At 38.7% G+C, this 26,545-nt stretch overlaps 1 protein-coding gene across 2 annotated transcripts in view; it reads left to right on the forward strand.

Moving 5' to 3' along the window:
* Positions 1-26,545, forward strand: part of LOC148353698 (SH3 and PX domain-containing protein 2A-like) — an 88,528-nt gene that overhangs the window by 50,573 nt on the left and 11,410 nt on the right. For both annotated transcript variants that reach the window (XM_088351318.1, XM_088351319.1), the window contains exons 7-8: positions 9,484-9,612; positions 26,281-26,394. In XM_088351318.1, coding sequence (XP_088207444.1) covers positions 9,484-9,612; positions 26,281-26,394 — 243 coding nt within the window. The remainder of the gene's footprint in view (positions 1-9,483; positions 9,613-26,280; positions 26,395-26,545) is intronic.

Raw genomic sequence — 26,545 nt, forward strand, 5'->3', positions numbered from 1 at the left:
ATCAGGATTCTGGTGATAAGTCAGCAAATCTGAGTTGTCTGTTTTTTATGCATTAACACTTGTCACACCAACTGAGTGACGCATGCCACTAATGCAAGCTTTGCCAACGGCAAATGCTAGCAGCCCCATCAGCGAGGCTAGCCAGACAACACTGGCTAGTCATGAATGTAGCAGCTGCATCAGCGAGAATTGGACTGAGTCCAAGGCAGCTACCTCTGCATACTTTAAACTAAAAAGAACAGGCTTTATTTACGATGTTTCAATCTTACAGTTTTTTAAGGGTGGGGTCCGTTGTTTGAGGTAGCCTTTAAAAAAGTTATTAAGTATTTCTTAACAATGCCCAACTGAGTTCAAAGAGCTCTTATGCTTTATTTTCCACAGCACCCTTTTCCACTGCTTTTATCTTACTTTTAGCAAAGCTTTTTGAGGCAGAAATGCAGGATGGGGCAGGGGGGTAGTGCTGGAGAGTGACTTACTGCTTGTCCCATAGGGGTTCTTCGTATTTGTTAGTTTAGCTTGAAAATATGTTTGCTTCAAGTAGATTTTAAAACGTCAACCCAAACTCCAAAGATGAAAAAATAATAGCGCGTCTAACAAATTCACATATTTGCACGTGCATTGTAAACAAGCTGACTAAGGCTGCGATGATGACACTAACCAGGAGAAGGCAGCGGTGAATAAAAAAGTTCCTTTAAGGTTGCGACCACAATACAGTCCTACAAGATTTAATAGTGTCATAAATCAATACTTATTGATGAACCAATATCAAAGACAATTATATCAGATATCATTGTGTCTCCAAAAGAAGAAATTGAGATCTCAACTTTATTTTTCTATTAAGTTTTAGGTGCTACTAGGCAGAACAACTCTATTTGACAGAAAAAGGCTGGACAATGTTCTGTCTTTTAAAAAGCAGCCTATTGACAAACTGGTGTTGATGTATTGTTCCATTTCCACGTATTGCCACTAGGTACTTTAAATAGCTCCATAGAGACTCCGATTATTTTTATTGCAAAACAGCTAATGTTTTTCTTAAATAAAAATAACTAAGCTCTTTTTATAACATCGGCTAACAAGCTTGTAAAACTTGCCTATACTAGGATTGATCATTGTAAAAGTCAGAACTCACGCTGACCTTTCCCTGCCGAGGGCTCACATAGTGATGCAGTGACATGAGTACATCTGCACTACGTTGAACATCAGCCCTGTGACCTTTGCTAATCTTGCTGCACATCTGCTGCTGATGAGACAAACAAAGGTGCTGCCAAATTTGTCTCCTCGCAAGCCCCGACAAGGAAAAAGTTACTGCCTTGTTGAAGCAATGTGGATAAATACAGTGGTACCCCTTTATAGGAGCACCTCTACATCCGACAATTTCGGTGGACTATTTTTTTTTTATTTTTTTTTACCAAAGCTTGCTGGCTTTACAAAGGAAAAACTAGTTCATAAGCAGTACCAGAGGCAACCACTCAAGACTGCTCACACCATCAGCTTGGTCCAGTTTGCACATGCATCACCTTTTATCGCATTTTATAGCATCTCTTTTTTGTGACTTTTTGTGACGTTAGCCATGAGTACCAGAAAAGAAAATTGTAAGGTGGTTGAGGAAAATAGGAGAATGATGACGATTGAAAGAAAGCAAAAAATAATAGAAAGACACGTGTGCAGTGTTTGTGTGAGTGACCAGGCCAAGGTGTACAATCAGGAGGCAGCGAGTGCCTATTACAAATCCGAGGAAAATTTGCGCTGCGTTTGACTGCAAAAATTTCCGAGGGAGGTATCATTACTGTTGTAAAAAACAGAGAAGAAGAGGACGAACCAGAGGAGTGACTTTTGTCTTTTTATGATTAGAGATAAGAAAGGTGTTGGCTAAGAGGGAGGAAAATGCTGCTTTCGTTTGAAAACAAAACAAAAACAGAAAGAGTGGCAGCTAGACACTTGCGTAGAGAGTGATAGCGTTGGTGTCCTTCTAAAAGGGCAAAATGAGATGATGTATGAATTCTCAAACTGGGAAAGAAAAAAATGTTGTGTGTTTATGTTCATTTAAAATTACAGTAACTTTAAATTTAAGTGTACAATAAGAGCTCCCAAGAGCCAAGAAGAGCGTTCTCACCCTAAACCTAACCGGTGCTGATGAATGCTCTTCCCCCTGAGATTTGATCTGCAACCTCAGTGTAACTGTTTAAAACTAGGCTTAAAACACACTTCTATTCTATAGCATATGAATAACCTATATTTTATGTTGACATATCTGTGTATTATTTATTATTGCAACATTCATTGCAGCCTGGTCATCCTGGAAGGGGGATTACCTCATGTGTGGTCCCTTCTCAAGGTTTCTTCATTTTCCTCATTTTTAGGTTTTTGAGTTTTTCCTTGCTCTCATGTAGGTTTTAGATCAGGGGATGGTGTAATAGTAATCTGTGGTTCGCAATAATCTGTGGTCTGTAAACTCTTTGTGATTAAGGGCTATACAAATAAACATGACTTGATTTAAGTGCCTATATATCTTCAAAAAACTCCCTCCTAATAATGTTGCATTTTATTTTGTTAATATCATCTTATTTATTGTGTTACTGTATTTTTTATGTTTATCAATAATTGAACATGTTTTTAGTAATCAGGAAGTTGTGTTGTATAGCTATTTAGGGATTCACTTCGATAGTTTTGGGAGGCCCGGGATCCGTTAGTTTTCAATTATTTCATATAGGGAAAACTCGCTTTTTACATGAAAGATTCGAGCTACGAGTTCGATCATGGAACTAATTAAGCTCATATGTATAGGTACCACGTTGTGGCATTTTTAAGGGTAACTTTCTTTTTGCGTCTCTAAAGATGGGTGTGTTTTGGCTGGAGTCTGGCTTACTGTGAGCATGGGAGTGGAGAACGGATACATCTGAGCGAGGCATAAACACAGCGAGGAGTTAATAGAGTCATCTGATGCATGCCAAGAAGTAAATACTTTTCTTTTCTAGGGCCATATACTAAATGAACTCTCAAAGCGCATGAATATTTAATAGGAAGAGGCAAGGTTGACAGATTTGAAACAAGACGGTTTAGGTGCAAGGTTGTTTTGCTTCAATTTCATTTTCTCGGCTTTGAAATATTAACTCTTCCTTTTTCCAGATTCATTGCATTTACAACCTAGTCATCCCAGGTTTCTTCTTTATTTTTGAATTTCATTCAATTTGATGTGAATATGGATTACTGTTGTGTCATCCTAAAATTTTCTCAGGCAATCAAACCTGTTCAGGGGCTGCATTGGTGGAATGATTTATTCATGAGGGATTCTTGCCTTACAGACCCATTGCGCTGGTAGTTGCAGCTATCCATACCTTTCTTGACGTGAAGTACAAATCTCGTTTCTTTTGAAAACCGGGGTTAAATAGCCATAGACCATCATGGTTCTCAATGAGTCCAAGTATCGTATATCCCAGACTATAAGCCGGGTCCAAACCGTACTTTACATACCACCAAGGCCAACACTGACCAGCACATGGTCAATATAATATCTAGTAAAGAAGAAAATAAAAATCTCATAATTTTGGCAAGTGATTACCTGCACACTTTTCGCTCCGTTTGGCGTTCCGGAAACTATAAAATATTGATGGATGATTATTATCCTCCCATATTTAGAAATAAATGTGAGAATGAATAAATACCCATATCTATATAACATATAGATGAACGAACACATGAATACATCAGGTAATACTTAAATATGTGACGTAAATGTAATTTTTGCATTTAGTCATTTATTTTAGTATTTATTTTGCCAAGTAGTTTGTTGTGTATTTTGTCGTATAAATATTGCCGTATATATTGTTATTTGTTTATTTCGGTAGTTTGTCATGTCTAAATAAAATGTTTTTCAAATTAGGAGGCAGGTCAAATTGGCTAAGCTTTTCACCTATTCATTGACGGAGGAGTGTACCAATCAACTGCAATGCCTTGCTACCAGGATAAAAGAAGCAATACATAAGTAGCCGATTCGTTCATTAGTGATCAACCAATCGGTGAAAAGTTCAGGCATTGTACTGCGTCCTCATTTGAATAACATTTTGTTGTGACTAAATACACAGCAAAATACTGCAAAGAATAAAAAGAAACACATGAATAAATAAATACGTAAAGAAACAAATGGAAAAAAGACAAAATGCATCAATGATTGAATAAATTGCATTTATGTCAGATATTTAGGTATTACCTTATTTTTTGTATGTGCATATTTATTTAAACGGCAGTTTTTTTTGCAGATATTTATGCACTTATCCAATTATTTATACTAAAGGCAGAATCAGTCCTCCTTTGGTGAGTACTAATACAAGGTGTCTTTATTAGGGGTGCCACAGAAAAGAAAACTTATGATTTGGATCAGTCTTGGATTAGATAATTTTACGTATTAGCATAAATTAAATATTACGGAAAATAAGAAAATCTATGAATCCTTTCGTTTATTATTTAGAAAACTAAAAATGAAATCTGCCAGAACTGAGAACATTTAGTAAAAGGATGAACATGTACATCAGTTTAATCTTCGTCAACGATAGTTTAATTAACGCAATGCGAATCCCGGGAATGACACTGGATGGGCGAGACAAGAGCTGCTGCGTCCGTGCGTGCTGCCATAATGGATTCATTTTAATAACAACCTAGAAATAAACAGGAAATTTACCAAAAAAACAACGCCTTACACATTTTATTTAAATATCCAATAAAATTACTGTAGACCCCTGATAATATCAGACTGTCTGTGGGACCCATCATGAATGGCCGACTGTCTACATACGGGTATGTGCGTCACGTCATACAAAAACTATCAAATGCAGAACAAATCTGTTAATTATCAGTTTGACTATTCCAGATTTACTGCAGCTACTAAAAAAATGTTTTGGGAAATTGTTACTAAAAATGTCTTCGGGTTGACCATAGAATTTGAATCAAGCTTCTTGTTGGTGTCCCAATCAGACTATTACCATGCGTAATCTTTCGTGCCCTCATGCCCTCAAGTGATATTTCTTTTATAGATAGATGGATAGATAGATAGATATTTTACTCATCCCCGTAGGGAAATTCACACTTCCAGCAGTATCCTTGTGTTGAAAAATAAAATAATAAAATAAAGATATAGAACACAAAAATACCCAATATAACGTTTTGCGATAGAGTATTTATATAGTGCTACGGAAAATGCACACTGTAATAAAAATAGGGTAATTTGCAAATGTGGGGTGGGGTTTAATGTGGGCTTTTACTCCCCCAGGTGGAGTTAAAGAGCCTCATGGCATAAGGAAGAAATTATCTCTTATGTATAAGTAACTGCAGTCAAACGAACTGCCAACCTATAAAAAAGTGCAATTTATAATTTCTAATGCCGTATCTGCTCATAAGGTTATCAAAGAAAGAAAAATGTAAAAACATCATTCAATAATTGTCACACTCATTACTCACCAGGCCAAGCCCTTACCCACCTAATAAAACCCTACACACTGAAAGTCGCAGGTTGTTCTCCCAATGTTCTTAAAAGATATCTTCAGATGTCATGCACATTTTATGCTTAACAGATTCTGACTATTATCATAAACATATTAATTGATTCTCACACCATTCAACAGCTGCAGCTTTATTGTGCATAAACATATGCTCTATGCGAGTTCACTCCATTTTAAATGAGTAATTACACAGGAGACCCAAAACATGGATTAATACATTCTGAATTTTATGAGCCGCAGAACGAACTCGCGTCATCATTTAGCTGCTGTAATAAGTCATCAGCGGATGTGAAAACACTTATGCCCTTCTAGGAAAATGGATTATTTTGCCTGCGTCAACTGAATTACAACCACCATCATATTATCCTAGGACAAGGAGACAATACTTCAAATAGAAGTCGTGTTTCCGTGACTTAGAGTTCGTTTTTGGCAAACACCTTTTACAATACAACATGACATTTGTGATACAGCATTAATCCCTTGTCAGGCTCCCTGCTAGGATTTGAAAAGACAGATGGTTCTGCCTTGACCTTCACAAACGATTAGTTTAGATGTGAGTTTTTAATCTGGAAAACTAAGAAACAGTCAAAGTAAAGTATTAGTCTCTGGTGTGTTTCTGCGGTGATGTTGCCAGGTGATTTATCTGTCCTCTCCTGCTAGGCTTCATTTGGATTGATATGGTCATGTTTTTTACACTTATGCTCGAATGGACTTCATCCTTCGAGGAACTATTTGTTACACTTAAAAAAAAAGGATTTGTTTGCTCTGCGGTCCAGTTTTCCCTTGGGTGAAATACTAGACTTTTGTCTGAAAGCACTACCGAGGGGTGAATTTACCTTATTTTTAACAACTTTAAGTCATTATAAGGCATTAAAAGGTGCGGTCTCAGTTATGTGTGGCATTGTTAAATTTGGCATACACACAAGAGGCAACTGATGATAAGTCGCAAGCTAGATTTACAACGCCTATACCCTTTATGTCATCATGGTGTCCTTTACTATCATGTTCTGTGCTGCGTCCAACTTACACCAGAAATGCACACAAACACACACACACGCATGCACATATATACAGGCACAAGCGTGTACATTTGATAATAGAGCTAGGGCAAAACAGAGTTTGGTTGTTCTTTATTAAGTTTCAATGACAAAGTACCAAATTTTTTTTTTTACCATTAATAGGCATGGGTATGGTAAATAACACTGATAAAACAAGAACAAAGTTAGATCGTGAGCAAATATTTTTTTACTGATAATCATCATTCAATTGAAAAGCATCAAAGTCACCATCCTCTGATTCCAAATCAAACACGGATCATATAGAACCTGCTGCATCGGTCGAGACAGGAAGCTTGCTGTTGCTGTCAACTGTAACTTTTTTCCTTGGTAACAATACTGGCTTTTGCTAAAGCTCAAACAACAGTACAAACAAACACATTAGCCTAAGAATCTATAATCCTCTTGCAAATGGTGGCGTTACCTGCCCGGTACTGCCTTCCTCTTTTAGTAAGACTGTGGCCTCCATCAGTCATCCATCGCCTCCACGCTGCTCGCAGCCTTTCTTTAAATGCCCAGGTCACACTGACGTCCAGCGGTTGGAGTTCCTATGGATGACCTCTTGGAATGACAGCTAGCTAAGAGTTAATTTGCTCAACTTCTTCTTTTTCACATTGTCCGTAAAACCCCATGCATATGAGGTGCCATTAGCAAGAGGCATTCGGCGTCAAAATGTCGTCTGGTGTGCGGGAGACCATCTAAGACAGAACTGTCACTCCGGTCAATCTTACCTGGTTTTTGAGGTTGCTTTGTTTCAATACAGGCGATTCCAAGCTCCTGCCAGCTTGCTAACAAGTTAATAATTTGTGTCACCTAAGTTGAAGGAGCGTTACCTCCAAAATCAATCAGGACATGCGGCCCTCGACGACCGGAGTGCCCAGGCCTATTCTAAGTGATACTTCAAGTTGGGTAGAAGATGGTGACAATCGGTTATATAGTGTACACACTCAATCACTTAGGCTTCCTCTCATGGTGTCCTCTACTTCACGTTTACAAGATACACCGCATTATCAGGCGTGCCACCGATTCTGAAGAAATTTTGTAATACTTTAATGTGCGGCTTATATCATAGAACATGTAGTACGTAAAATCTCCTTCTGAGTGATTTGAGATATTAAAACAAAAATTAAGATACGGGTTAGAGCCTTTTTTAAAAATGTCAACTGTTTTGATTGCTTTTCCAAACAAAATGCAAAAAACATTTTGTTAAATTGATAATGCAAAGATTACTTATGTGTTTAGAATTTAATATTTGAAAAGGACCTCATGTTTTAGGGAACTTTTGTTCTGTTACCTAGAAAAAAAACCTGCAAAACTTTTTGATGCTGAGAGCAAAACAAAACATGCCAAAGAACTACATTTTAAAACAAAAATCTTGCGTTCCACAGTCATTTGAACCAAAAACCTAACGGTATTTTTTCACTTATGTTTTTGACCAAATATGTGTTAATTGTTTTGTTGACACAAATAAGAACCATTTTGGGCAATGCACTAGTTTGTACAGAATGCAAATACTAGGTTGATACATAGTAAAATAACTTAACAATATTTGAATAAAGCCTGTGTTTTGATACTATTGTAGGTTTGATAACGTTTATTACAATTTTGAACAATAATTTTGAATAACTTTTTAAATGTATGATGAAATGAATTTCAAAGTTGAATCTGAAATTTTACTATCACCTTGGGCTATAAACCGAACAATGACATAATTTCTACTATGTGCAATCAATTATATTTTTAACTATGTGAGGTGGTTGGAAAAATTTGATGATCCAGCCCGCTTAATCCAAATAAGAGATTTGTGGTGTACAGCTAAGATGAGACCGGGGCCTGTATATACTCCAATTAGTAACAAATCTTGCAGTTTTACTTAATGTTATTGGGAGGCCTTTTATTGTTATGTTAGCAAACTCTAAAGCACATTAAGAGGAACCTTACTGGTGCCCTGATGTGAGGCTCCCACTTTACATGTGTTCAGCAGAAACATTTGTTTATAGGTAAAAAGTTGGCTCTTTTGAGCTCTGTGCTATTTATGATAACTAAACTTTTTATCACGACTATTCACGATCAGGCCCTTGTTTCCTAACTGGTGTGCAGGACACCACCCCCGGTACTGTTTCCTTGCATTTCCTCGTATCGTCGCAAATAAAACCCATCTGGGCCCAACTCGCAAGTGGACATTCCTATTCTGGCGCCAGTTGAGAGATGAATGTGAGCGTGTTATGAAAACAAGCGCAAACTAAGTCACAGCCGGTGTTGACATGGTTAACTCAACGAGGTAGAGAAGCGAACATTTCCATTGGTCGCAGCACACGCCGTAGGCCGAGTTCTAGTATTTCACGGAGACAGAGAGCCATCCCTCTGAGTGCTGTTCCAGCCCCTTCATCTGGTTCTATTTAAGGCTTCTGGTGCCGACTCTTATGATTGGCGTACACAACCCCCCTACTCTTCCTCCAAGTTCCAGCCTCTACGGAGAAGGAGGCTTTTTAGCAGATGGTTTATTTTCCAAGGGAAGCCATTTCTTTCTACTCCTCTCAGCTGTCCCGTCCTCAACACGTCTTCAGAATGACTTGCTCGGCATCTGATTGGGGCTCCCATTCCAACTATGCTAATATTTCAACCTGCTTCTCCTGACCTGGTTTCAGTGTTGTTGGGCACGCAATGGATATTAATTTTTCTGCCTGAGCATCCCCTTTTTAGGATGATGATCCCTTTGTAGAATTTTAGCATCTCCACTGCCCCTCATGTTGGGCTGGAGGGGGATGCACCTCTATGGCTAGACTCACAGGAAGATGCACCGAGCCCTCAAAGTATTGCGATTGGCTGAGCTTGAGTGACAAAGTTGCCTATGGCACAGCGGGTGTCCGGCGCTCGTTCCCGGGGACCCATGGCTGGCAGCTGGCTGACAGCCTGTTTCTTCCCGTCCACTCCAGGTCTGGATGCCTCAGACCCCATGGTCCTGGAACAGTACGTGGTGGTGGCCAGTTACGAGAAGCAGGAGCCGGCAGAAATCAGCCTCCAAGCGGGTGAAGTGGTCGACATCATTGAGAAGAGTGAGAGCGGTAAGTGATCAAAACAAACGGACAGCATTTGCACACTCAGCAATTTTACTTTCCACAATCACTAAGCTTTTAACTCTATTGTCTCACATCACCCCGCTTTAGCTCCATCTGTAGGTTCATTCGGGCCTGCAGTTAGCCCAGTTTTTGTCCCACTGTTGGTTCAGGCAAGAGGCCAGCATTCCGCCTGCGGCAAGACAAATCTCTCCTCTACCCCGACTTGAATTAATTGTTCCGTTTAATGGGTAGCCAATAGACATTCCTGATCACATAGTGTTTAGTCAGGTCTTCAACCTTCAGAGGACGGTCTCAAAAAGTTTCATTCAGCACATATAAGGAAATGTGCAAATTCATAATTTTTTTCTCATAAAATTAAAAATCTATCAAACGACGACTTTAAAGACAGGGGAATGAAAATATAGTTAAGCATTGGCTATTGTGTTACAAATATCAGAAGTACCAAAGCATATGTTTTTGGTCAAAATTCTCAATTACGACTGAAGCGGCTTTAAAGCGTGAATGGCAAGATGAGCCAGGGAGGTTTAGGCCCACAAGGGTTTGATGCTGAGCTTTAATGGTGTGCTGAGACAGTAAAACCGTAATGGGACTCATGTGTTCTTCAGAGGCATGCCATGGAGAGATGGAGGAGGAAAACAGTGACCAGGAAGGGAAGGGGACTTGGGTTTCACGATGGGTGTGATTGAAAAGCAGCACAGGTCTTAAGCGGGTAGATCGTGGTATGGGATTGCTTTGAAGTGTCACATGCAGGAGCCTAAGGTTCACATATTTGTTTTCGCTCGCTGCTCCAGTAGGATCTGGAACCAATGGGGAGCCGCAGCAAGATGTTGACACCAACACTTACTAGTTCTTTCATCCAAGACCTTAGAGGAAGTCAGATTTCATGCTTTTTAGCTGGCTGCTGTGTGAAGGTGTACCATAGAGAATGTGATGATCTATAGATTTTATTTTAGAATTGCTCATCCATTTTTGTGGCATTTATACTGTTCAGGTTCACAAGAGAGCTAGAGGCTTTTAGAGGTAATGCTGGGTGGGTGGGGGTAACTCCCTAGAGTTGTTGCCAGTCCATTGCAGGCGCTTGGGGGGCTTGTGAAAGTAGTCACACCTATGGTATTTTTACAGCCTTTAATCAACAATTCATTTATTGGACTGTGGTAAACAAGAGTACTCCAAAGAGAAAATCAGTTAAAAAAAACGGAAATCTTGAAAGTTTCTGTGATTTAAAATTAGTGCCCAACTCTCAAGTTCATGCTTCGTGTCTAAATTTGGTCTCCAGCAAGTGAAATATCAACAGTTCCCGCAATGGAAGAAGAGCTGAGTGACATCACTCCATAGGGCTTTGCCAATACTAACACAAGCACGTGGCTGAGAGGAATTTAGAGCTCATTTAATTTATTATTGATTCCTCCTAAAAAGATAAGTCAGAAAAGGAAAAAGAAAGTGCAATGTGTTCTGACTTATTGATCTCTTAATAACAGACACAGGTCAGGAATCTGCTTATGCGCTAAGATTTATCTTTTTTGGTGCATTTCAGAACAATTTTGCCTTCTTGGTCTCAGAGGTTAAGGTCCCCGTCTTGTTTATTTTTTTGTTGCTGTGCTGGTTGCCGATCAAGAGGTTCGCACGTCACTTACCTTGGATTAAATAATAAATGTCATTGGAGAGGCAGGAAATCTAGGTCAGGGCTGTAAGGGAGCCCAACTTTCCTCACTGTTTCAGCCAAAGCGGTATTTTCCGTTCAAAAGGCTTAATGCTGCAGTCGGCAGTGTAGCTCTTGTTTCAGCGCAGAATGCAGAGACAAATTTTATTTTCGTTGACATTTTGGAGTCATGTATAAGGCGTTTAGAGGTTCCTCATTGAAAACACTTGTTTTCCACCCCAGATGGGACTTAAACCTAAAATCCCTGGTTTAGGAGACTAGTGCCATCAGGCCACTGGGGCTCTGTATAATCTTTGAATTATAAATTATCTCACCGAATCCCAACCCTGTAAATCTGCCGATAACCCTTTCAAAAACATAGTGGCTGTTTGCAGAAAGAGTAAATGGCTAGGCAAGGAAAATGTAAGCTTAAAATTGTCACTAAAAATGTTTTATAATACTTCTGTCCTCACTCCCTTCACATACATACTCTGTTCACTCTGTTTATCTCCTCGATGGGGTTTTGATAGAATTGTAGGAGGGAAGGGGTTTGTTGCTTGTAGAGAATAGCACAGGAGAAACTCACAGAGAAATGGAAAAGTTATTTCCTGCCAAAGTTAATGGTTCAGAAAGGTTGGTTCTTTATGGTGGCTTAATGGATCTTCCAGGATACCGCTCCCAAGTTTACTCGATACGAAAAATGTTCAGTAACATTCTGAGTTCAAAATTTCGTGCCTTATTAAAGATGTGAATGGTGCAGAAATTAAGGATTTTAGTACGGGCAAAGTTCTATTTACTACAGCCAGTTTTTCAAAGCTTGAAAGACGACCTGAGGCACATATCTAACAAATCAAGCTAGGATCTAAAATGTCTCCATTTGTAGTCTAGACAAGCTTTCATGAATTCTAAATTAACCCCAGTAACGCCCAAAGACCCCTTGGCACAACACTATTACTACATGTATTGTGCCTGCCCCACCTACTTTAATTAAAAGGGTGGGATAAGTAAAGACATGAAGAGCCAAAAGGTTGCTAAGGACACAAGTACTCGTCTTAATGTACTTTGGTAATTCACTAAAGGTTTTAGCAGCTTGGAATGGCTTAAAACCTGGAAGCTAAAAAGGTTTCCTCACCTGCTTTTGATGTTCAACCTGCTGGCTGAATGCTGACTAGAACGGCATAAAATTCTGAAAGATTAAGCTGATATGGCCTATGGAGCGACGTGATGAATGTGTTGAATGTCTGTTCTTCTCTCACATGGTAAAAATATATTCATACTCTAGTCTCTGACATTGGTCTATGGAGGGGAAGATGAGCTTGAGGAACTGAGCTCAGTGATTGCATGTCTGTTAAGTCTTTTTACTCCTTTCCCATCCTACACCATTATTTTGTACACATGGAGACCAATAAAGGGACACGCACATACTGTGGAGTATGAGAGTTGTTTGGCGATTTCAAGCTGGCATTTAAAAGAGATCAGCTTTGATTCTACGAAACTCCGCTGGACAGATATTGTTGTTCCTACTACCTTATTTGGTATCGTGACAATGGTGGCAGAGTTCAGCAGCAGCATCACTTCGAAGGCTGCGGAGCATAATCACAAAAGTTCAAGGGCCTCCTCAAGCATCTGTATTCCTTATGTTTCTACGCTTATTCGTTCAGGCTGTCCCTTAAATTTGTGTGTACTTGGCCTCTCCAGCAAAGGAAGGTCAGTCAAGTTTAAGGTTACCTGTCTGTTACAACAGAGCGTTATTAGAACTGGAAATAGAAGGAAATATAAAGTTCACTCTTCTGGGAAGAATTTTCAACAGCGTGTGAATTTCCCTCCATTCTACCAGAAAACACGCTCCTAAGGGTCAGTGAATAAAGATGGTCTGGCTTGTTAGGTATTCTAGTTCAGTCCCAAAAGTGTCCTAGGGGGTTTAGGATGTGTCAGGGTTCTCAGGTTTCACCCCACAAAATTCATCTAGGGCCTTATAAAAGTTGTTCCCATAAAGGACGCCAGCATTAAAATCCCCACCATGACTTCAGGGTCAACTGCTCTAATCCATCTAACTATTTTCATTAATGAGGAGATATACCCTTAGCATTCTGCCAGTCAAGGATTAATTTGTAGGTGTTTTCCATTAGTTTTTTTCCAACCCATTTAGAACATTTCTGATGGATTACCATTGATATTCACATGGATTTCCATAGGCTTAAGAGGAATGTACTATTTTCTTTTATATCCAGACAGAACTCAGACATACTATGGAAGATGATAACAAATGGCACTATTATTGGACGCCTTTATACTTCTCATATGGAATGATCACCCCATCCTTCACTTATCTGGCGTGAATTCCAACCTGTCAAGAAGACAGTAGTCTCCAGCTGTGCACATGCTTTGCAGATTTTGTCAGCGATAATCAAGACCCAGGCAACTATCCGCAACATTTGCTCTGCCTTTTCATGTGTTTCATGTGTGCACTCTAAATATTTATTTTTGCAGCTTCAGCAGGTTTCTATTTTGCGGCTAAGTCTGCGGACCAGTAAAAATGGACGCAATCAAAAGCTTAATGTCTTCTTCCTAAGCCGAGTTCCTAGTTGCAGATGGGAGATGCCTACTGTTGTAGTGTGTTTCCTGGGCATTATCTGAGCTTTCCATCTGCTATCTTCAGGGATCGATTGAAGGCACATGGTTACCGTTTAAAAGTTTGTTTTCTCAAGAGGCTTCCAGAGTGGCACACTAGTAGTTTTAATGATCACAGATTAGGAAGCAAGACGAGTGTTTAGTTAAAGCAACATTTCCAGGGGTGGCCCTTGACTCGTTGAAGGCTTGCAGTGTCTCTAGATCAGCGGCCCCTCCTCTGTACAAGCGATGTTTCGTTTTCGGACCTTGAGACGATCCTTTCACAGTTCTTCGGGGAAGGAACTCAACTCCCTAGGTCAACATTAATCTTTGAAAGTCGTGTTGTGTAGTTTTTTTCCACACAATTCCCCCCATCCCTTTCACACCACCAGAGGCACCCAGGTAATTGAAAGTGAGAGATTTATGAAAACTGGCAATGTGTGTGCTTGCATGTGAGTGTGTGTGGAGCTGACACAAACCAACCTCCCCTCCCCCTCTCGTGTGTTGATACTGGATCTACTGTTAATAAATACAGAAGCTGGAAATGACTGGGGTTCTCTACTGCTCTGCTTGACAGTGGTGTCAGATATCTGCAGGACTGCTGCGCTGATGCATTCCTCATCATTCCAGGTCCAGTAAGAAGGAAAGAAACTGCTGAATCAGTGCTTTGTGTGAGAAGAGTATAGTTATTGTTTTTGTTGCTTACTCGTGAAAGTTTTCATTTGTTTCGGGTCTAATAATGTCGAATTGTGCCTTTAGAAAGCTTGATTGTGTTTCCAAACACAATCTCCTTTTACACATTGTCCATTTTTTGTGGTGAAGAAACAATTTGTGTGTATTTGGTTTCTTTTTGCAGCAATCTGGTGTTGATTACAGTAAAAATGTAGCATGTGTGGAGTTTTCAGAATGTTACTACCATCTTTCTCCTGATTGCTGCAATGCATTGAACTGAAAGAATTGCAGACAAGGCAAATTTCCTCTCGGCTATAGAAAAAATAAGTATTTTGATCAAACATGCTGAGCTAGGCGTTTTATTGGAATGTTTGCCACCAGTCAGCTATTGGCTTCGTTTACTTTTGTTGCAGTCTTAACTCCTCACTTGTTGTTAGCAACATTGACTTGAACTGTGGTCTTTATACCAAACACACGCACATTGCCTGAGATGACGTCTACGTCATTCCACATCTGTAGTGTAAATTTTTGCCATACGGATCCACTTTTTCGCTGCAGTACCTCACAACAGCTTGTTGGAGTTTATCTGGGGATATTTTGAACCTCTTTAAGTCGACAACACCCTCAAGTTGGAGTTGATAATTGAAAATTTTTGATATCCAGATTGAGGTCATTGTACCAGTATACACTTTATCCTCTTGGTAAATGGTGGTCTGAGTGAATCAAAAGTGTTTACTACTTGAAATTTTCAAAAAAATAATTGTTATACAAAAAGACCCCTTTAATATTGTAGTCTGAAAAAAGCAACGTCCATTTTATCCCTGGTGAATTGTATCACAACCGGGAAACTATGTTCTGAAAAAGTATAGAAATGCCTCCAATGTCATGGTTGGTTTTACGATACTCAACTGTTTAAGGTTGGATTTTCTCAAAAATGGCTTGCTATTTAAGCAAGAACTCACTGTTTCAGTCCAAACAGAACTAACATTTTGGAGTGGTCTATTAGAACATCCTAGGACTGCTTAGATGGGGAGGGGGGGCCATTCAAAACTTTTCATCTCAGATGGGACTCGAACTATACTGGACTGTCTCAGAAAATTAGAATATTGTGATAAAGTTCTTTATTTTCTGTAATGCAATTAAAAAAACAAAAATGTCATACATTCTGGATTCATTACACATCAACTGAACTATTTCAAGCCTTTTATTATTTGAATATTGCTGATTTTGGCTTACAGCTGAAAAAAACTCAAAAATCCTATCAAAATATTAGAATACTTCCTCAGACCAAGTAAAAAAAATCATTTTATAACAGCAAAACTAAATCAAACATTTGAAAATGTCCATTGATGCACTCAGTACTTGGTTGGGAATCCTTTTGCACGGATTACTGCATCAATCCGGCGTGGCATGGAGGCAATCAGCCTGTGGCATTGCTGAGGTGTTATTGATGCCCAGGATGCTTCGATAGCAGCCTTCAGCTCATTTGCATTTGTAGGTCTGGTGTCTTTCATCTTCTTCTTAACTATACCCCACAAATTCTCGATGGGGTTCAGGTCAGGGGAATTAGCAGGCCAATCAAGGACAGTGATGCCATGGTCAGTGCACCAGTTACTGGTGGTTTTGGCACTGTGGGCAGGTGCCAGATCATGCTGGAAAATGAAATACTCATCTCCATAGAGCTTTTCAGCAGATGGAAGCATGTAGTGCTCTAAAATCTCTTGGTACACAGTTGCATTTACTCTGGACTTGATGAAACACAGTGGACCAACACCAGCAGCTGACATGGCTCCCCAAACCATTGCTGACTGTGGGAAATTCACACTGGATTTCAAGCAACTTGGATTTTGCTCTTCTCCAGCCTTTCTCCAGACTCTGGCGCCTTGACTTCCAAATGAAATGCAAAACTTGCTTTCGTCTGAAAAGAGGGCCTTGTGACCACTCTGCAACTGTCCAGTGCTTCTTCTCCACAGCCCAAGTCAGATGCTTCTTCCGTTGTCTTGAGTTCAAAAGTGGCTTGACCATGGGAATACGGCTATTGTAGCCCATTTCCCGGACACGTCTGTGAACTGTGGCTTTTGATACCTGGTTTCCAGCTTCAGCCCACTGTCTTTGAAGCTCCCTCAAATTCTGGAAGCGGCTCTTCTTCACAATTTTGTTAAGGCTGCGGTCATCTCTCTTGGTTGTGCAGAGTTTCCGGCCACATTTTTCCCTTCCAACAGACTTTTTGTGGATATGCTTTGAAACTGCACTCTGTGAACAGCCTGCTCTTTGAGAAATTTCTTTTTGTGTCTTACCCTCCTGATGGAGGGTATCAATGATGGTCCTCTGGACAGCAGTCAGATCAGGAGTCTTCCCCATACTTGTGATTTAGTTTACTGAACCAAGCTGAGTGTTTTTAAGGCTCAGGAAACCCTCGCAAGGTGTTTCGAGTTAATTAGATGATTCAGGTGATTAGTTGAATAGCCTACTTGTATACTTTTTCATGATATTCTAATATTTTGAGATAGGATTTTTGAGTTTTCTTAAGCTGTAAGCCAAATTCAGCAATATTAAAATAATAAAAGGCTTGAAATAGTTCAGTTGATGTGTAATGAATCCAGAATGTATGACATTTTTGTTTTTTTAATTGCATTACAGAAAATAAAGAACTTTATCACAATATTCTAATTTTCTGAGACAGTCCAGTATACCTGGCTTGAAAGGCAATGCCTTATCTATTAGTCCACTGAGACCATGGATGTGTCATGCTTGCGTTGCAAAAAAATTAAATAATTTAATGTATTGAACATGAAAAATAATCGAAAACACATTCCATATGTATTTTATGTGACTGACATTAGAAGAATTTCAATTTTTTGTTCAGTCTAGTATTGAACAAAGATTTTAATTAAAAGCCAAGAAGTATGTATTATTCACTTCTATGCACATTGTTTTTCCAGAATTATCTATACATTCATATAAACACCTTTCAAGAGGCTAGCATAACTTCTGCCATTTTTCTCTTTTGAATACCCAAAGAAGAAATTAACATCACAGGCATAGTACCAACTCATCGAGCTAATAATGGCAGTAATCGATGTTAGGTTTGTAAATCGTGTTTCAAAATGTTCAATTTCTTTTAGATAACCACTAGACGGCCATAAATATTACAGATCAGGGATGTCAAACTCAGTTTGGCTCTGTGGCTGGATCAAGACATTCTGTTCTCAGGCGGGCCGGCTTAGTAAAAGAATGTCAACTTCAACATATTAGTTTTGTTCTTCAGTATTATGCTTTATCATTCAGCCGAATTTAGTGACCTACCCTAAATATTATAAACACGGGATCTTTTTTCTTCACAACACATTTATCCACAAACAATGTGGTAAAAAGATTTTCATGTTTGGCATTGAATGTGTTAACTGGTATACTTTAACTGTTGAGTAAATGCAGTTCTATGCCTGAACCAACTAACCATGCTGTACAAACTCAAGTGGGAGGTATGAAAAGTATCATGTTTGCCCTCATTGTTTTGCTGGTTTGAAATAGATAAAACATTTTTTTTAACAATGCATGGGCAGTAAGAATAGACTGCCGTGCATGAAATTGAACTACTAGGCACACCATGTTGCCAATGTCTATTTCCTGGTAGTAATTAATTTAGTCTGCATGCTGGACGTCAGCACTTTTACATATTTACTAACCCTGGAGAGAGTATTTTGTTTTCATTTATTTAAAAAATCATAACTAGAGGAAATGACCAAGAGACTCGCTTCTTTTTAACATACCCAGAAATGTATGAAGAGCCGAATCTTATGTTTGACATGTCTGTAATAGACTATACATTGCCATTATATACTATAAAACCAGTTTATGGCAATTTACGAAACACACATTTTCTATGAAAATTACAAAAATGGGTTAAAAAAAAAAATGCTAGTTTTTGTATTGTCAATGTTGATTGTTCCTTGGTTATTTATCGTGCAATGGTGCCATCTGTTGGGCATTTATAGTAAAAGCAGGTTTGTTGTGCAGTTTCTTTTTGTCTAACAACAACTTTCACCTTTAGAATGGAGCTTTTAAAGGCTTTAATATTTTTTTAAATCTCCGAATTCTCTTCATACATTCTAAAATATAATTTTTGATGTTTGGCCGACCTAGACCTACCTCGAAAATGTAGTTGTGAGGCAGTCTTTGAAACTGTGTGCCTGTCGTTTTATTACTGCAGCTGAAGTTCAAGAAACTCAGCTCAAGCATCTACCACATGGGAAGAAAACCCCTACCGTCATTTACAGAGGACACAGATGGTTTAGAATGTGATGTAGCTAAATATGACCGAATCGTCTCCCAGTGTGGTGCTTTTGGAAGAGTCCGTGAGTATGAGGCCGACTGCCAATTTTGCTACAATCGGAATTTTTTTTTGCTGGTCAATGATGTCACCCCATCACAAGTTTAGTCAATTAAAATGCCACACATCTAAACACATCTCCAGGATGAAAGTAATCTAGGTGATTTTATTTAGCCGCATTTTGAAACAGTTGAAGCTCTTTTGCTTTCAAAAAATATAGCATATATCATAATGGATGACAAGCTTGATATATCTCCTTTTTTGTTTTGTTTTACCTTTTTATATTTTATCTAGAGTTTTTCATTCATTTATATTTAAGCCTATCTGGTCCTTTATTAAGAAAAATAGAGTTTTAAATATGCTATAATTTTCGGAAATGCTTGGGTTGAATTTAGGGGTGCTTGAGCAATCCCCAAAACAAAGATTTTAAACTTTTAACTCAAGAGTACAAATTGGACTTTATGAAGTAAATCCTGCCAGGGGTGGGCAATCCTGTGAATTTTGATATTGAGCTGATCCCAGTCTATTCAGGGTAGTATGATCAATACTTATCCAATACAAATACTTTTTTTCTTGGAAATGTCATAATTAAACCCCTTCCTGCCTAAGTTAGCTTATAACTACGATAAACACAGCACAAAGATTTTTGGGACTATACATGTTTTCTTTTCCTTTTTTAAACAACTATATTGCAAACTTTAAAGGGACAGTGTGTATTATTTAGCGCTTTCTAGTGGTTAATAAAACTTAATTTGTTAAAGGAAAAAACAAAATTGGTTTATACTATAGGCAAAAGTACATTACTGTCGTATAAATTGAATTTTTAAATGCTTGTAAGTATAGAAATAGGCCTTCATGTAACATAACAGAAGCCTTTCTTAGAGGGAGCTGACATATTTGTCTGCAATTTTGCTGCTACGTGTAGCCAAAAACCTCAACAATCATTTTCTTTTGCACTACACAGTAGAACGACATTTAGTGGTCAATAATAAACACTGTCCCTTTAACAGTATAAAAACAATAGATACTTCTACAAGACTACTGAAAGACTTTCCAAAACGCTATATATTTTTTTAAAAGTCAGCAGTGCAATTGAAGTGGAAACACAGTTGTTCCTATTTGAAAGTGATAACATTTGTATAATCTTACAATTAATTTCTTATTGTGCTAGTTTGAATCGTAAGACATTATGAATACCAGCACAATAGTATTGATCAGATCCACGTACTCGCTCAGTATCGATAATATCAAGATTTTGATTCATCCGCCCACCTTTAATTCAAAAACTTTCTGGCTTCAAAAACTGGGTAATTTTAGAATGAAAATTTTTAAAATCCTGCACACCTTAACCTTAAACGTTGTGGCTGTGTGATCACGTTTGCCCCATTGTTTTCCAGTTGGTTTGTGGTTCTAGCTGCTAACGGTTTGCTACTGGTGACCTTGGTTGGGAATAACGCCGGTATGAATAAATGTGGTGCATTACTTTTTGAGCATAATAAAGGTTGAAATGGTTTTGTATTTTATATTTAAATTGTTATATATATACATTATATGTATATAACGGAGCCATATCCCCCTTTTTTGGGAGGTGGCTAGAGTCAAGAACACATTCATATTTCTGACTCTTTCTGGGAGGTTGATACAGAGGAGGGGATTCCCAGCCCCCTCGCTCAACCCAACTGCTGTGTTGGGAGTCATTAGGTGACCAAACCCCCAATTCCAATACTAATGCCGAGCGCCAAGCAGGGAGGCAATGTGTACCAATGTTGTAAGTCTCAGGTTTGACACGGTCGAGGCTTCAACCAGCAACCTCCCAGTATCGGGGCGGGCGCCCTACCCCCAAGAGCACCGAGCTGGTATTTTAATTGTAGATTTAGGAAAATTATAATTATATTACCTGTGTTTTTTGTGTTAACGTGTTTATATAAAATGTACGGTTTATTCTTTTAACTCTTGTTTCCTTTTGTTATCACATTTTTCTTTTGTTTTTTTGTTTTTCTTTTTTTCCCTTCTTAGGTCATACCCTGCATAAAATTACATACTAATTGTTAATATAGGGATAGTCGGCTCTTTTTAGTAGCCGAGCCAAAGAAACATGTTCTCTAAAAATAGTAGGAATTCCCATCTCTACAAGTAAATTCCAGTCAACATATTTGTTCAAGTCAAATCACATTTATTTGTATAGCCCTTAATCACAAAAATGTCTCAAAGGACTGCACAGGATTACAATGACACCATCGCCTGATCTTAAACCAACATCCAAACTAAAGACTTTTATTACACCATCCCCTGATCTAAAACCTACATGAGGGCAAGGAAAAACTCAAAAACCACAACATGACGTAAATGAAGAAACCTTGAAAAGGGACCGGACATAAGGTAATCCCGCTCCCAGGATGATCAGGCTGCAACGGATGTTGTAATAATAAATAATACACAGATATTGTTAACATGAAATATGGGTTATTCATATGCTACAGGGGCCCGAATGCAGCACGCTCTCGAACCTGCCCTGTGCGTGCGACAGTCCTATGGGAGTTTCTAGACCTCAATGAACAGTGTGTTGTTTTTCTGAGGTTGGTTTGTTGTTCAGGCTCTTGACGGATTTATGAATATCGCTTTTTTTGTTCGAGCTGCGGGTTTTACGCAAAGCCTCAGCACATTACATGCCTTGTTATAGCCTTGATTCTGACCCAACGGGTGGTGCTCACGGCTGGACGCCCAACAGCAGAGGGTTTTTAATGTCTGTGTGTAATAAGTCTGCTACATTGAAGCCGTTAGGGAGAGTTTATTTTCTTTTGTTTCTTTTTTATTTTCAAGTCATGTTTACTTTTAGGTTTTATCATCCTGCCAAGAAAGGATATCTTAGTTGACCTGGCGCTTGTACAATCATCTTTCTAGTGTTCAATCACACTGAGGAGTCAAGTCACATTTATTTGTATAGCCCAAAATCAAAAGGTCTCTCAAAGGGCTGCACAGGCTACCATTACAAAATCCCCTGATCTGAAACACACATAAAGACACGGAAAACGTAAGAAAACCTCAGCATGAAGAAAATTAAGATGTCTTAAGAAGGGTTCAGACATGAGGTAATACCCCTTCTAGGATAACTTGGCTGCAATGGATGTTACAAGGCAATAAATAAACAAAACACTGTCAACATCAAAATGTATAGGTTTAAGTTGTAGACGGAAATTGTACAAAGTCCTAGATCAGTGGTCTCCAACTCGAGAAAATAAAACAATACAGTTAATAATAAAGACATTAAAAAGTATGTGAGTGGAAAAACAAATTAATAAACTGGATTCATTGCCAGGGACTGAAGCAGTTACGCGCAAGGTGCATCCACTGCCGTGATGATCATCTCCCACACCCTGTAAGCCCTCGTTTCAATTCAATTTGAGTCAAATATTCTGCCATTAGATTGCAAAAATGTATGAATAAAATGAGCTAATTTGTTGAAATTTATATTCACTGCCATGGGTCAAACCAGGAAGTAGATATTCCTTGGCAGATGTACATTGATCTCAAACCACTAGTGTGTGAATTTGTTTAACTAATATCCAAGACGTTAGCACCATATCAAACTAATGCGGGCTGCACTGATATTTTTTCCATATTAAGGTGGAAAAACGGGTTTAAGACCACTGCTCTAAATGATGTCATGCATACAAAAAGGCTCTGGATCATATGTCGACTTGGGATGCTGATAACACTTTTTGGATGTGTCTAACTATCGTAGTATAAAACAAATTATTATTGTGGAGGGGTTACTTGGCTTTGTGTATACAATAAACAGAAAATTTAATCCATAAGCGCAGTGGTACCAAATATAACAAATCTTTCATTGTTTATTGTAGCACTTTTTAGCAAATTACAAAATTCACTTTTTCTATAAAATAGCAGTAATCACACTGTAGTGCCCCACCTCAGACTGGAATGGAACCCACAATCCCTGGCTTAGGAGGCCAGTGCCTTATCCATTAGGCCACTGAGGCCGTTAATAATCCTATCATCCCGGAACTTCTAGTATAGGTACTAAATAAACATAATTTTCTTCATTCTAGTGTTGAACAAAATGTTAATGATAGGTGAAGAAGTATATATATTTTTATACTTCAACACACATTGTTTTTCATAATTGCGTATCAATTCATATAAACACCATCCAAGTGGTGTGCATATTTTCTGCCATGTTTCTGTTTTGGACTTAACATAAGCTGAATATGTGTGAAGGCTGACTATTCAGCCAAGCATTCTTTGAACAGTCTTTAACAAATTCAGCTTCTGTGAAAGGTTTGCAGTGCTTGGCGATCAGCGTCGCGATCTTGTAGCGTGCCTTTGTAGCGTTTTCATTTGAATCTCAGGGTTTCATGAAAAAGTGCTGTTGTGCGTTGAAACAGCTACCAGTTGCCTCATCTTTTCACAGCATTTGTTTCCAGTTAACATTTTGTAGTCAGCATGTTTCGTCTGGCAGCGCCTCTTGGTTTAAACAGCCACAGTCTCATGGTAAATTAGGCAGACAGATTTGTTTCGGATTTTGGTTAAAACATTTTCCAATTTCCTCTTGTCCTCAATAATAATAATAATAATAATAATAATAATTTCCTTGTATTGTCATTCTGTGTAACAATGTACACAGAACGAAATGTCGATTGCACCTGACCCGTTGTAGCGAGCCGATTCAGCCGCAGCCAACAGAGGGCGCCGCCGACCACTTTTTAAGTCTTAGGAATGACTCGGCCGGGGCGCGAACCACCGACCTCCCAGTCTCAAAGCGGGCGCCTTACCATCTAGGCTACTGAGCGGCGGCCTTCAACTTTCATTTTTTTATTTACGGTCCCCCCGTCGGAATTTGTGTGGGCTGAAATTCTCACATAAAGCCTAGGACAAGGTGGCCAATGGGCTACTGCCATCATCTAGTGAAATGAAGAATTTCCCTTTTTTGCACTAATTTATTTTATACTGCAGTAAACATTACTGACGGGTAACATATTAATAATTTTATGACAGAAGCCGCGGGCCAGTAAATATTGTATCAATGGCTGTAACTGGCCCCCAGGCCAAACTTTGGACATGCCTGTCATGGACTATACAGTGCTACCAAATTCTAAATACTACGAATGTTCTGTAGTTAACTATGCCAGTTTCTAGCCAATTACGAAATACTTATTTTCTAGGAAAGAAAATCAAGAAATATTCATTTTTGTATTGACAATATTGATTGTTCCTTGGTTATTTATGGTGCGTATGGCATAGTGGCATCTGCTGGACTTTTGCAGGAACAATAGGTTGGATCTATGGTATTACATTGTCAAAGAATGGAGCTTTTAAATACTACTCTGAGAAAAATTTTAATTTTTTTTTTTCCATTCTAAAAAATATCTAATGTTTAGGAGTTCTATAAGTGCAACAAAGGACTCTTCTTTTCACACAATCAAGACATTTTTTTATGTATTTGAAATGCATAGCAACAATATAGAATACATACTCAACCATCGAATGTTGCACGCACACCCGTTGACCACATCCCCATGAATCATCGAGATGGCACTAATAAGCTGTTGCCATCCCAAAACAGTACCGTGGTAACAAGCCATCACAATGGGGTTTTCCAGTTTTTCCCATGGTAGGAATCAAAGCCCTTTAAAACATAACATTTTGTCAGGAACACGTGCGCTGCGCTGGAGGCTTGGGCCAGCTGAGATGGAACTCTCATTCTCTTTATGGTTCTCACAGCAGCTGTCAGGTGTACCGTGCCTGCGTTTCCACAACAAATAAGAAAGAAAGCTGGCGTAGCCCGTCCGTACGTATAGAGCAGTTTTGGTACCAGCTTTAACAGTTCATGCAGAGCGATCACGGTGTAATTTTGCAGTTCAGGGTCAAAACGTTTTTGAGCTTAATTGCCCTTTTCATAATGTAAACACTGGGAAAAAAACCCCACAAACATAAATAATATGTGCAGCTCTCAGGGCGTAGGGATTTAGCTTTGTTTTGATTGTTTCAAGCTAAATAGTCATAATTTGTGTCATAGGCTTATAACCAAATTGATTTGAAATAAATTTAATATGTATGGTTTATTATCCTAACATGCATCCAATTGCCAAAGACTACAGCTGGAGTCACTAACCTAAAATGTTAAAAGGGCCATAATGGAAAAGAGAAAATAACACACACATATGAAAAGAACTGCAAAAAAAAGATGAATATGATTTTTTTTATATCAAAACCAAAATATGGAATAATACATAAAAGTTAAACAGTTCATATTCATTCTCATTTTTTTCATAGCGGCACTAGAGCTGCAGGTTGCTGATAACCGGACTACGGCACCGACCTACACTTTTTTATCCTGTTAATAGAAATATGACATTTTTTTTTCCTTTTTGGGCATTTTTTAAATTATCCTTTAAATTTAATTTAATTTTTACAGTATTTTGACATGTCTCTCTACCACAATGATCCTTTTTGGGGCGGGGTCGAGCAGTCTGACAAGACAGATTTCACCTATTTGTTTCAGAATTGTTTTTATGTCAGGTAAAAATATTTTAATCTTATACTTATAATAATACATATAATACTTAAAGGTAGGGCGTGTCATTGGAGGTGTTCATAAAAAGTGTAAAGTAGAATATTTTGTCTAATAAAAATGTGTTAACAATGCCAATTTGAGTTCAAAGAGCCTTTATAATTGTTTTGCCACTGCTCTTGTCTGTCTGTCTTACTTTTACCAACTCTGTTCCGGGACTCACAACATTAGGTATGAGAAAAGTGGGGGAAAAGCAGAGGAGGTTGGAGTGTTTGTCACTGCAGTTTTTTTTTTGTTAGTGTAGCAAGAAAATGGCAACGGTAAGAAAAGGCCTGTTTTAAATAGTCAAAATGTTAAATCAGCGGAAAATAAGTATAATAATTATTTTAGGAGGAAAAGAAAAAGACCATGCATTTATATGCGTTTTTTATTATTTTTTTATTAGGAAAACATATTTATATTGTTAGTTTGCTAGTAGTCTGTTAAAGTGGCCTGCATGCCTTCAATGATGCTAGATTAGAACTTGGATTGTACAATGAACTTATGTATGCTTCACTACACTTTAAAGGAAGCAGCTGTTTGCCTAAACCAGGGGCTGGCTACCCAAAATGCTCAAAGAGCTATATTGACCCTGGTCATCCTGAAAGGGGGGATGCCACTTGTGAGGTCCCTTCTCAAGGTTTCTCTTTTTCCTCACGCTGATGTTTTAAGTTGCTCCCTGCCCGCATGTTGGTTTAAGATCGGGTAATTGTGTCATTGTAATCCTGTGCAGTCCTTAGAGACGTTTTTGTGATTAAGGGCTATATAAATAAAATAAATACATTTGAATATGAATCCACATCCGTAATTTGCTGTATTGGTGGATTTCCACAGGCTGGTGGTTTGTCAGCACCTCAGAAGAGCAAGGATGGGTCCCCGCCACATATCTCAACACCCACAGCGGCACACGGGATGACTTGGAGCTCGGCGCCTCGAAAACCGGAGAAGGTAAGTGGCTTCCACCTTATGTCACCCACCCGAACATGCAAACACACGGCGCTCTGTAGTTACAAACCCCTGCGCCTTTGATCAGTGACAAGATGGGACGAATCAGTGACGCCGATGCCTACTCGCTGATGATGTGGGCTTACTATGAACC

The sequence above is a fragment of the Urocampus carinirostris genome, chromosome 13 (assembly GCF_059441175.1).
Source record: "Urocampus carinirostris isolate Australia breed hairy pipefish chromosome 13, RoL_Ucar_1.0, whole genome shotgun sequence".
NCBI lineage: Eukaryota > Metazoa > Chordata > Actinopteri > Syngnathiformes > Syngnathidae > Urocampus > Urocampus carinirostris.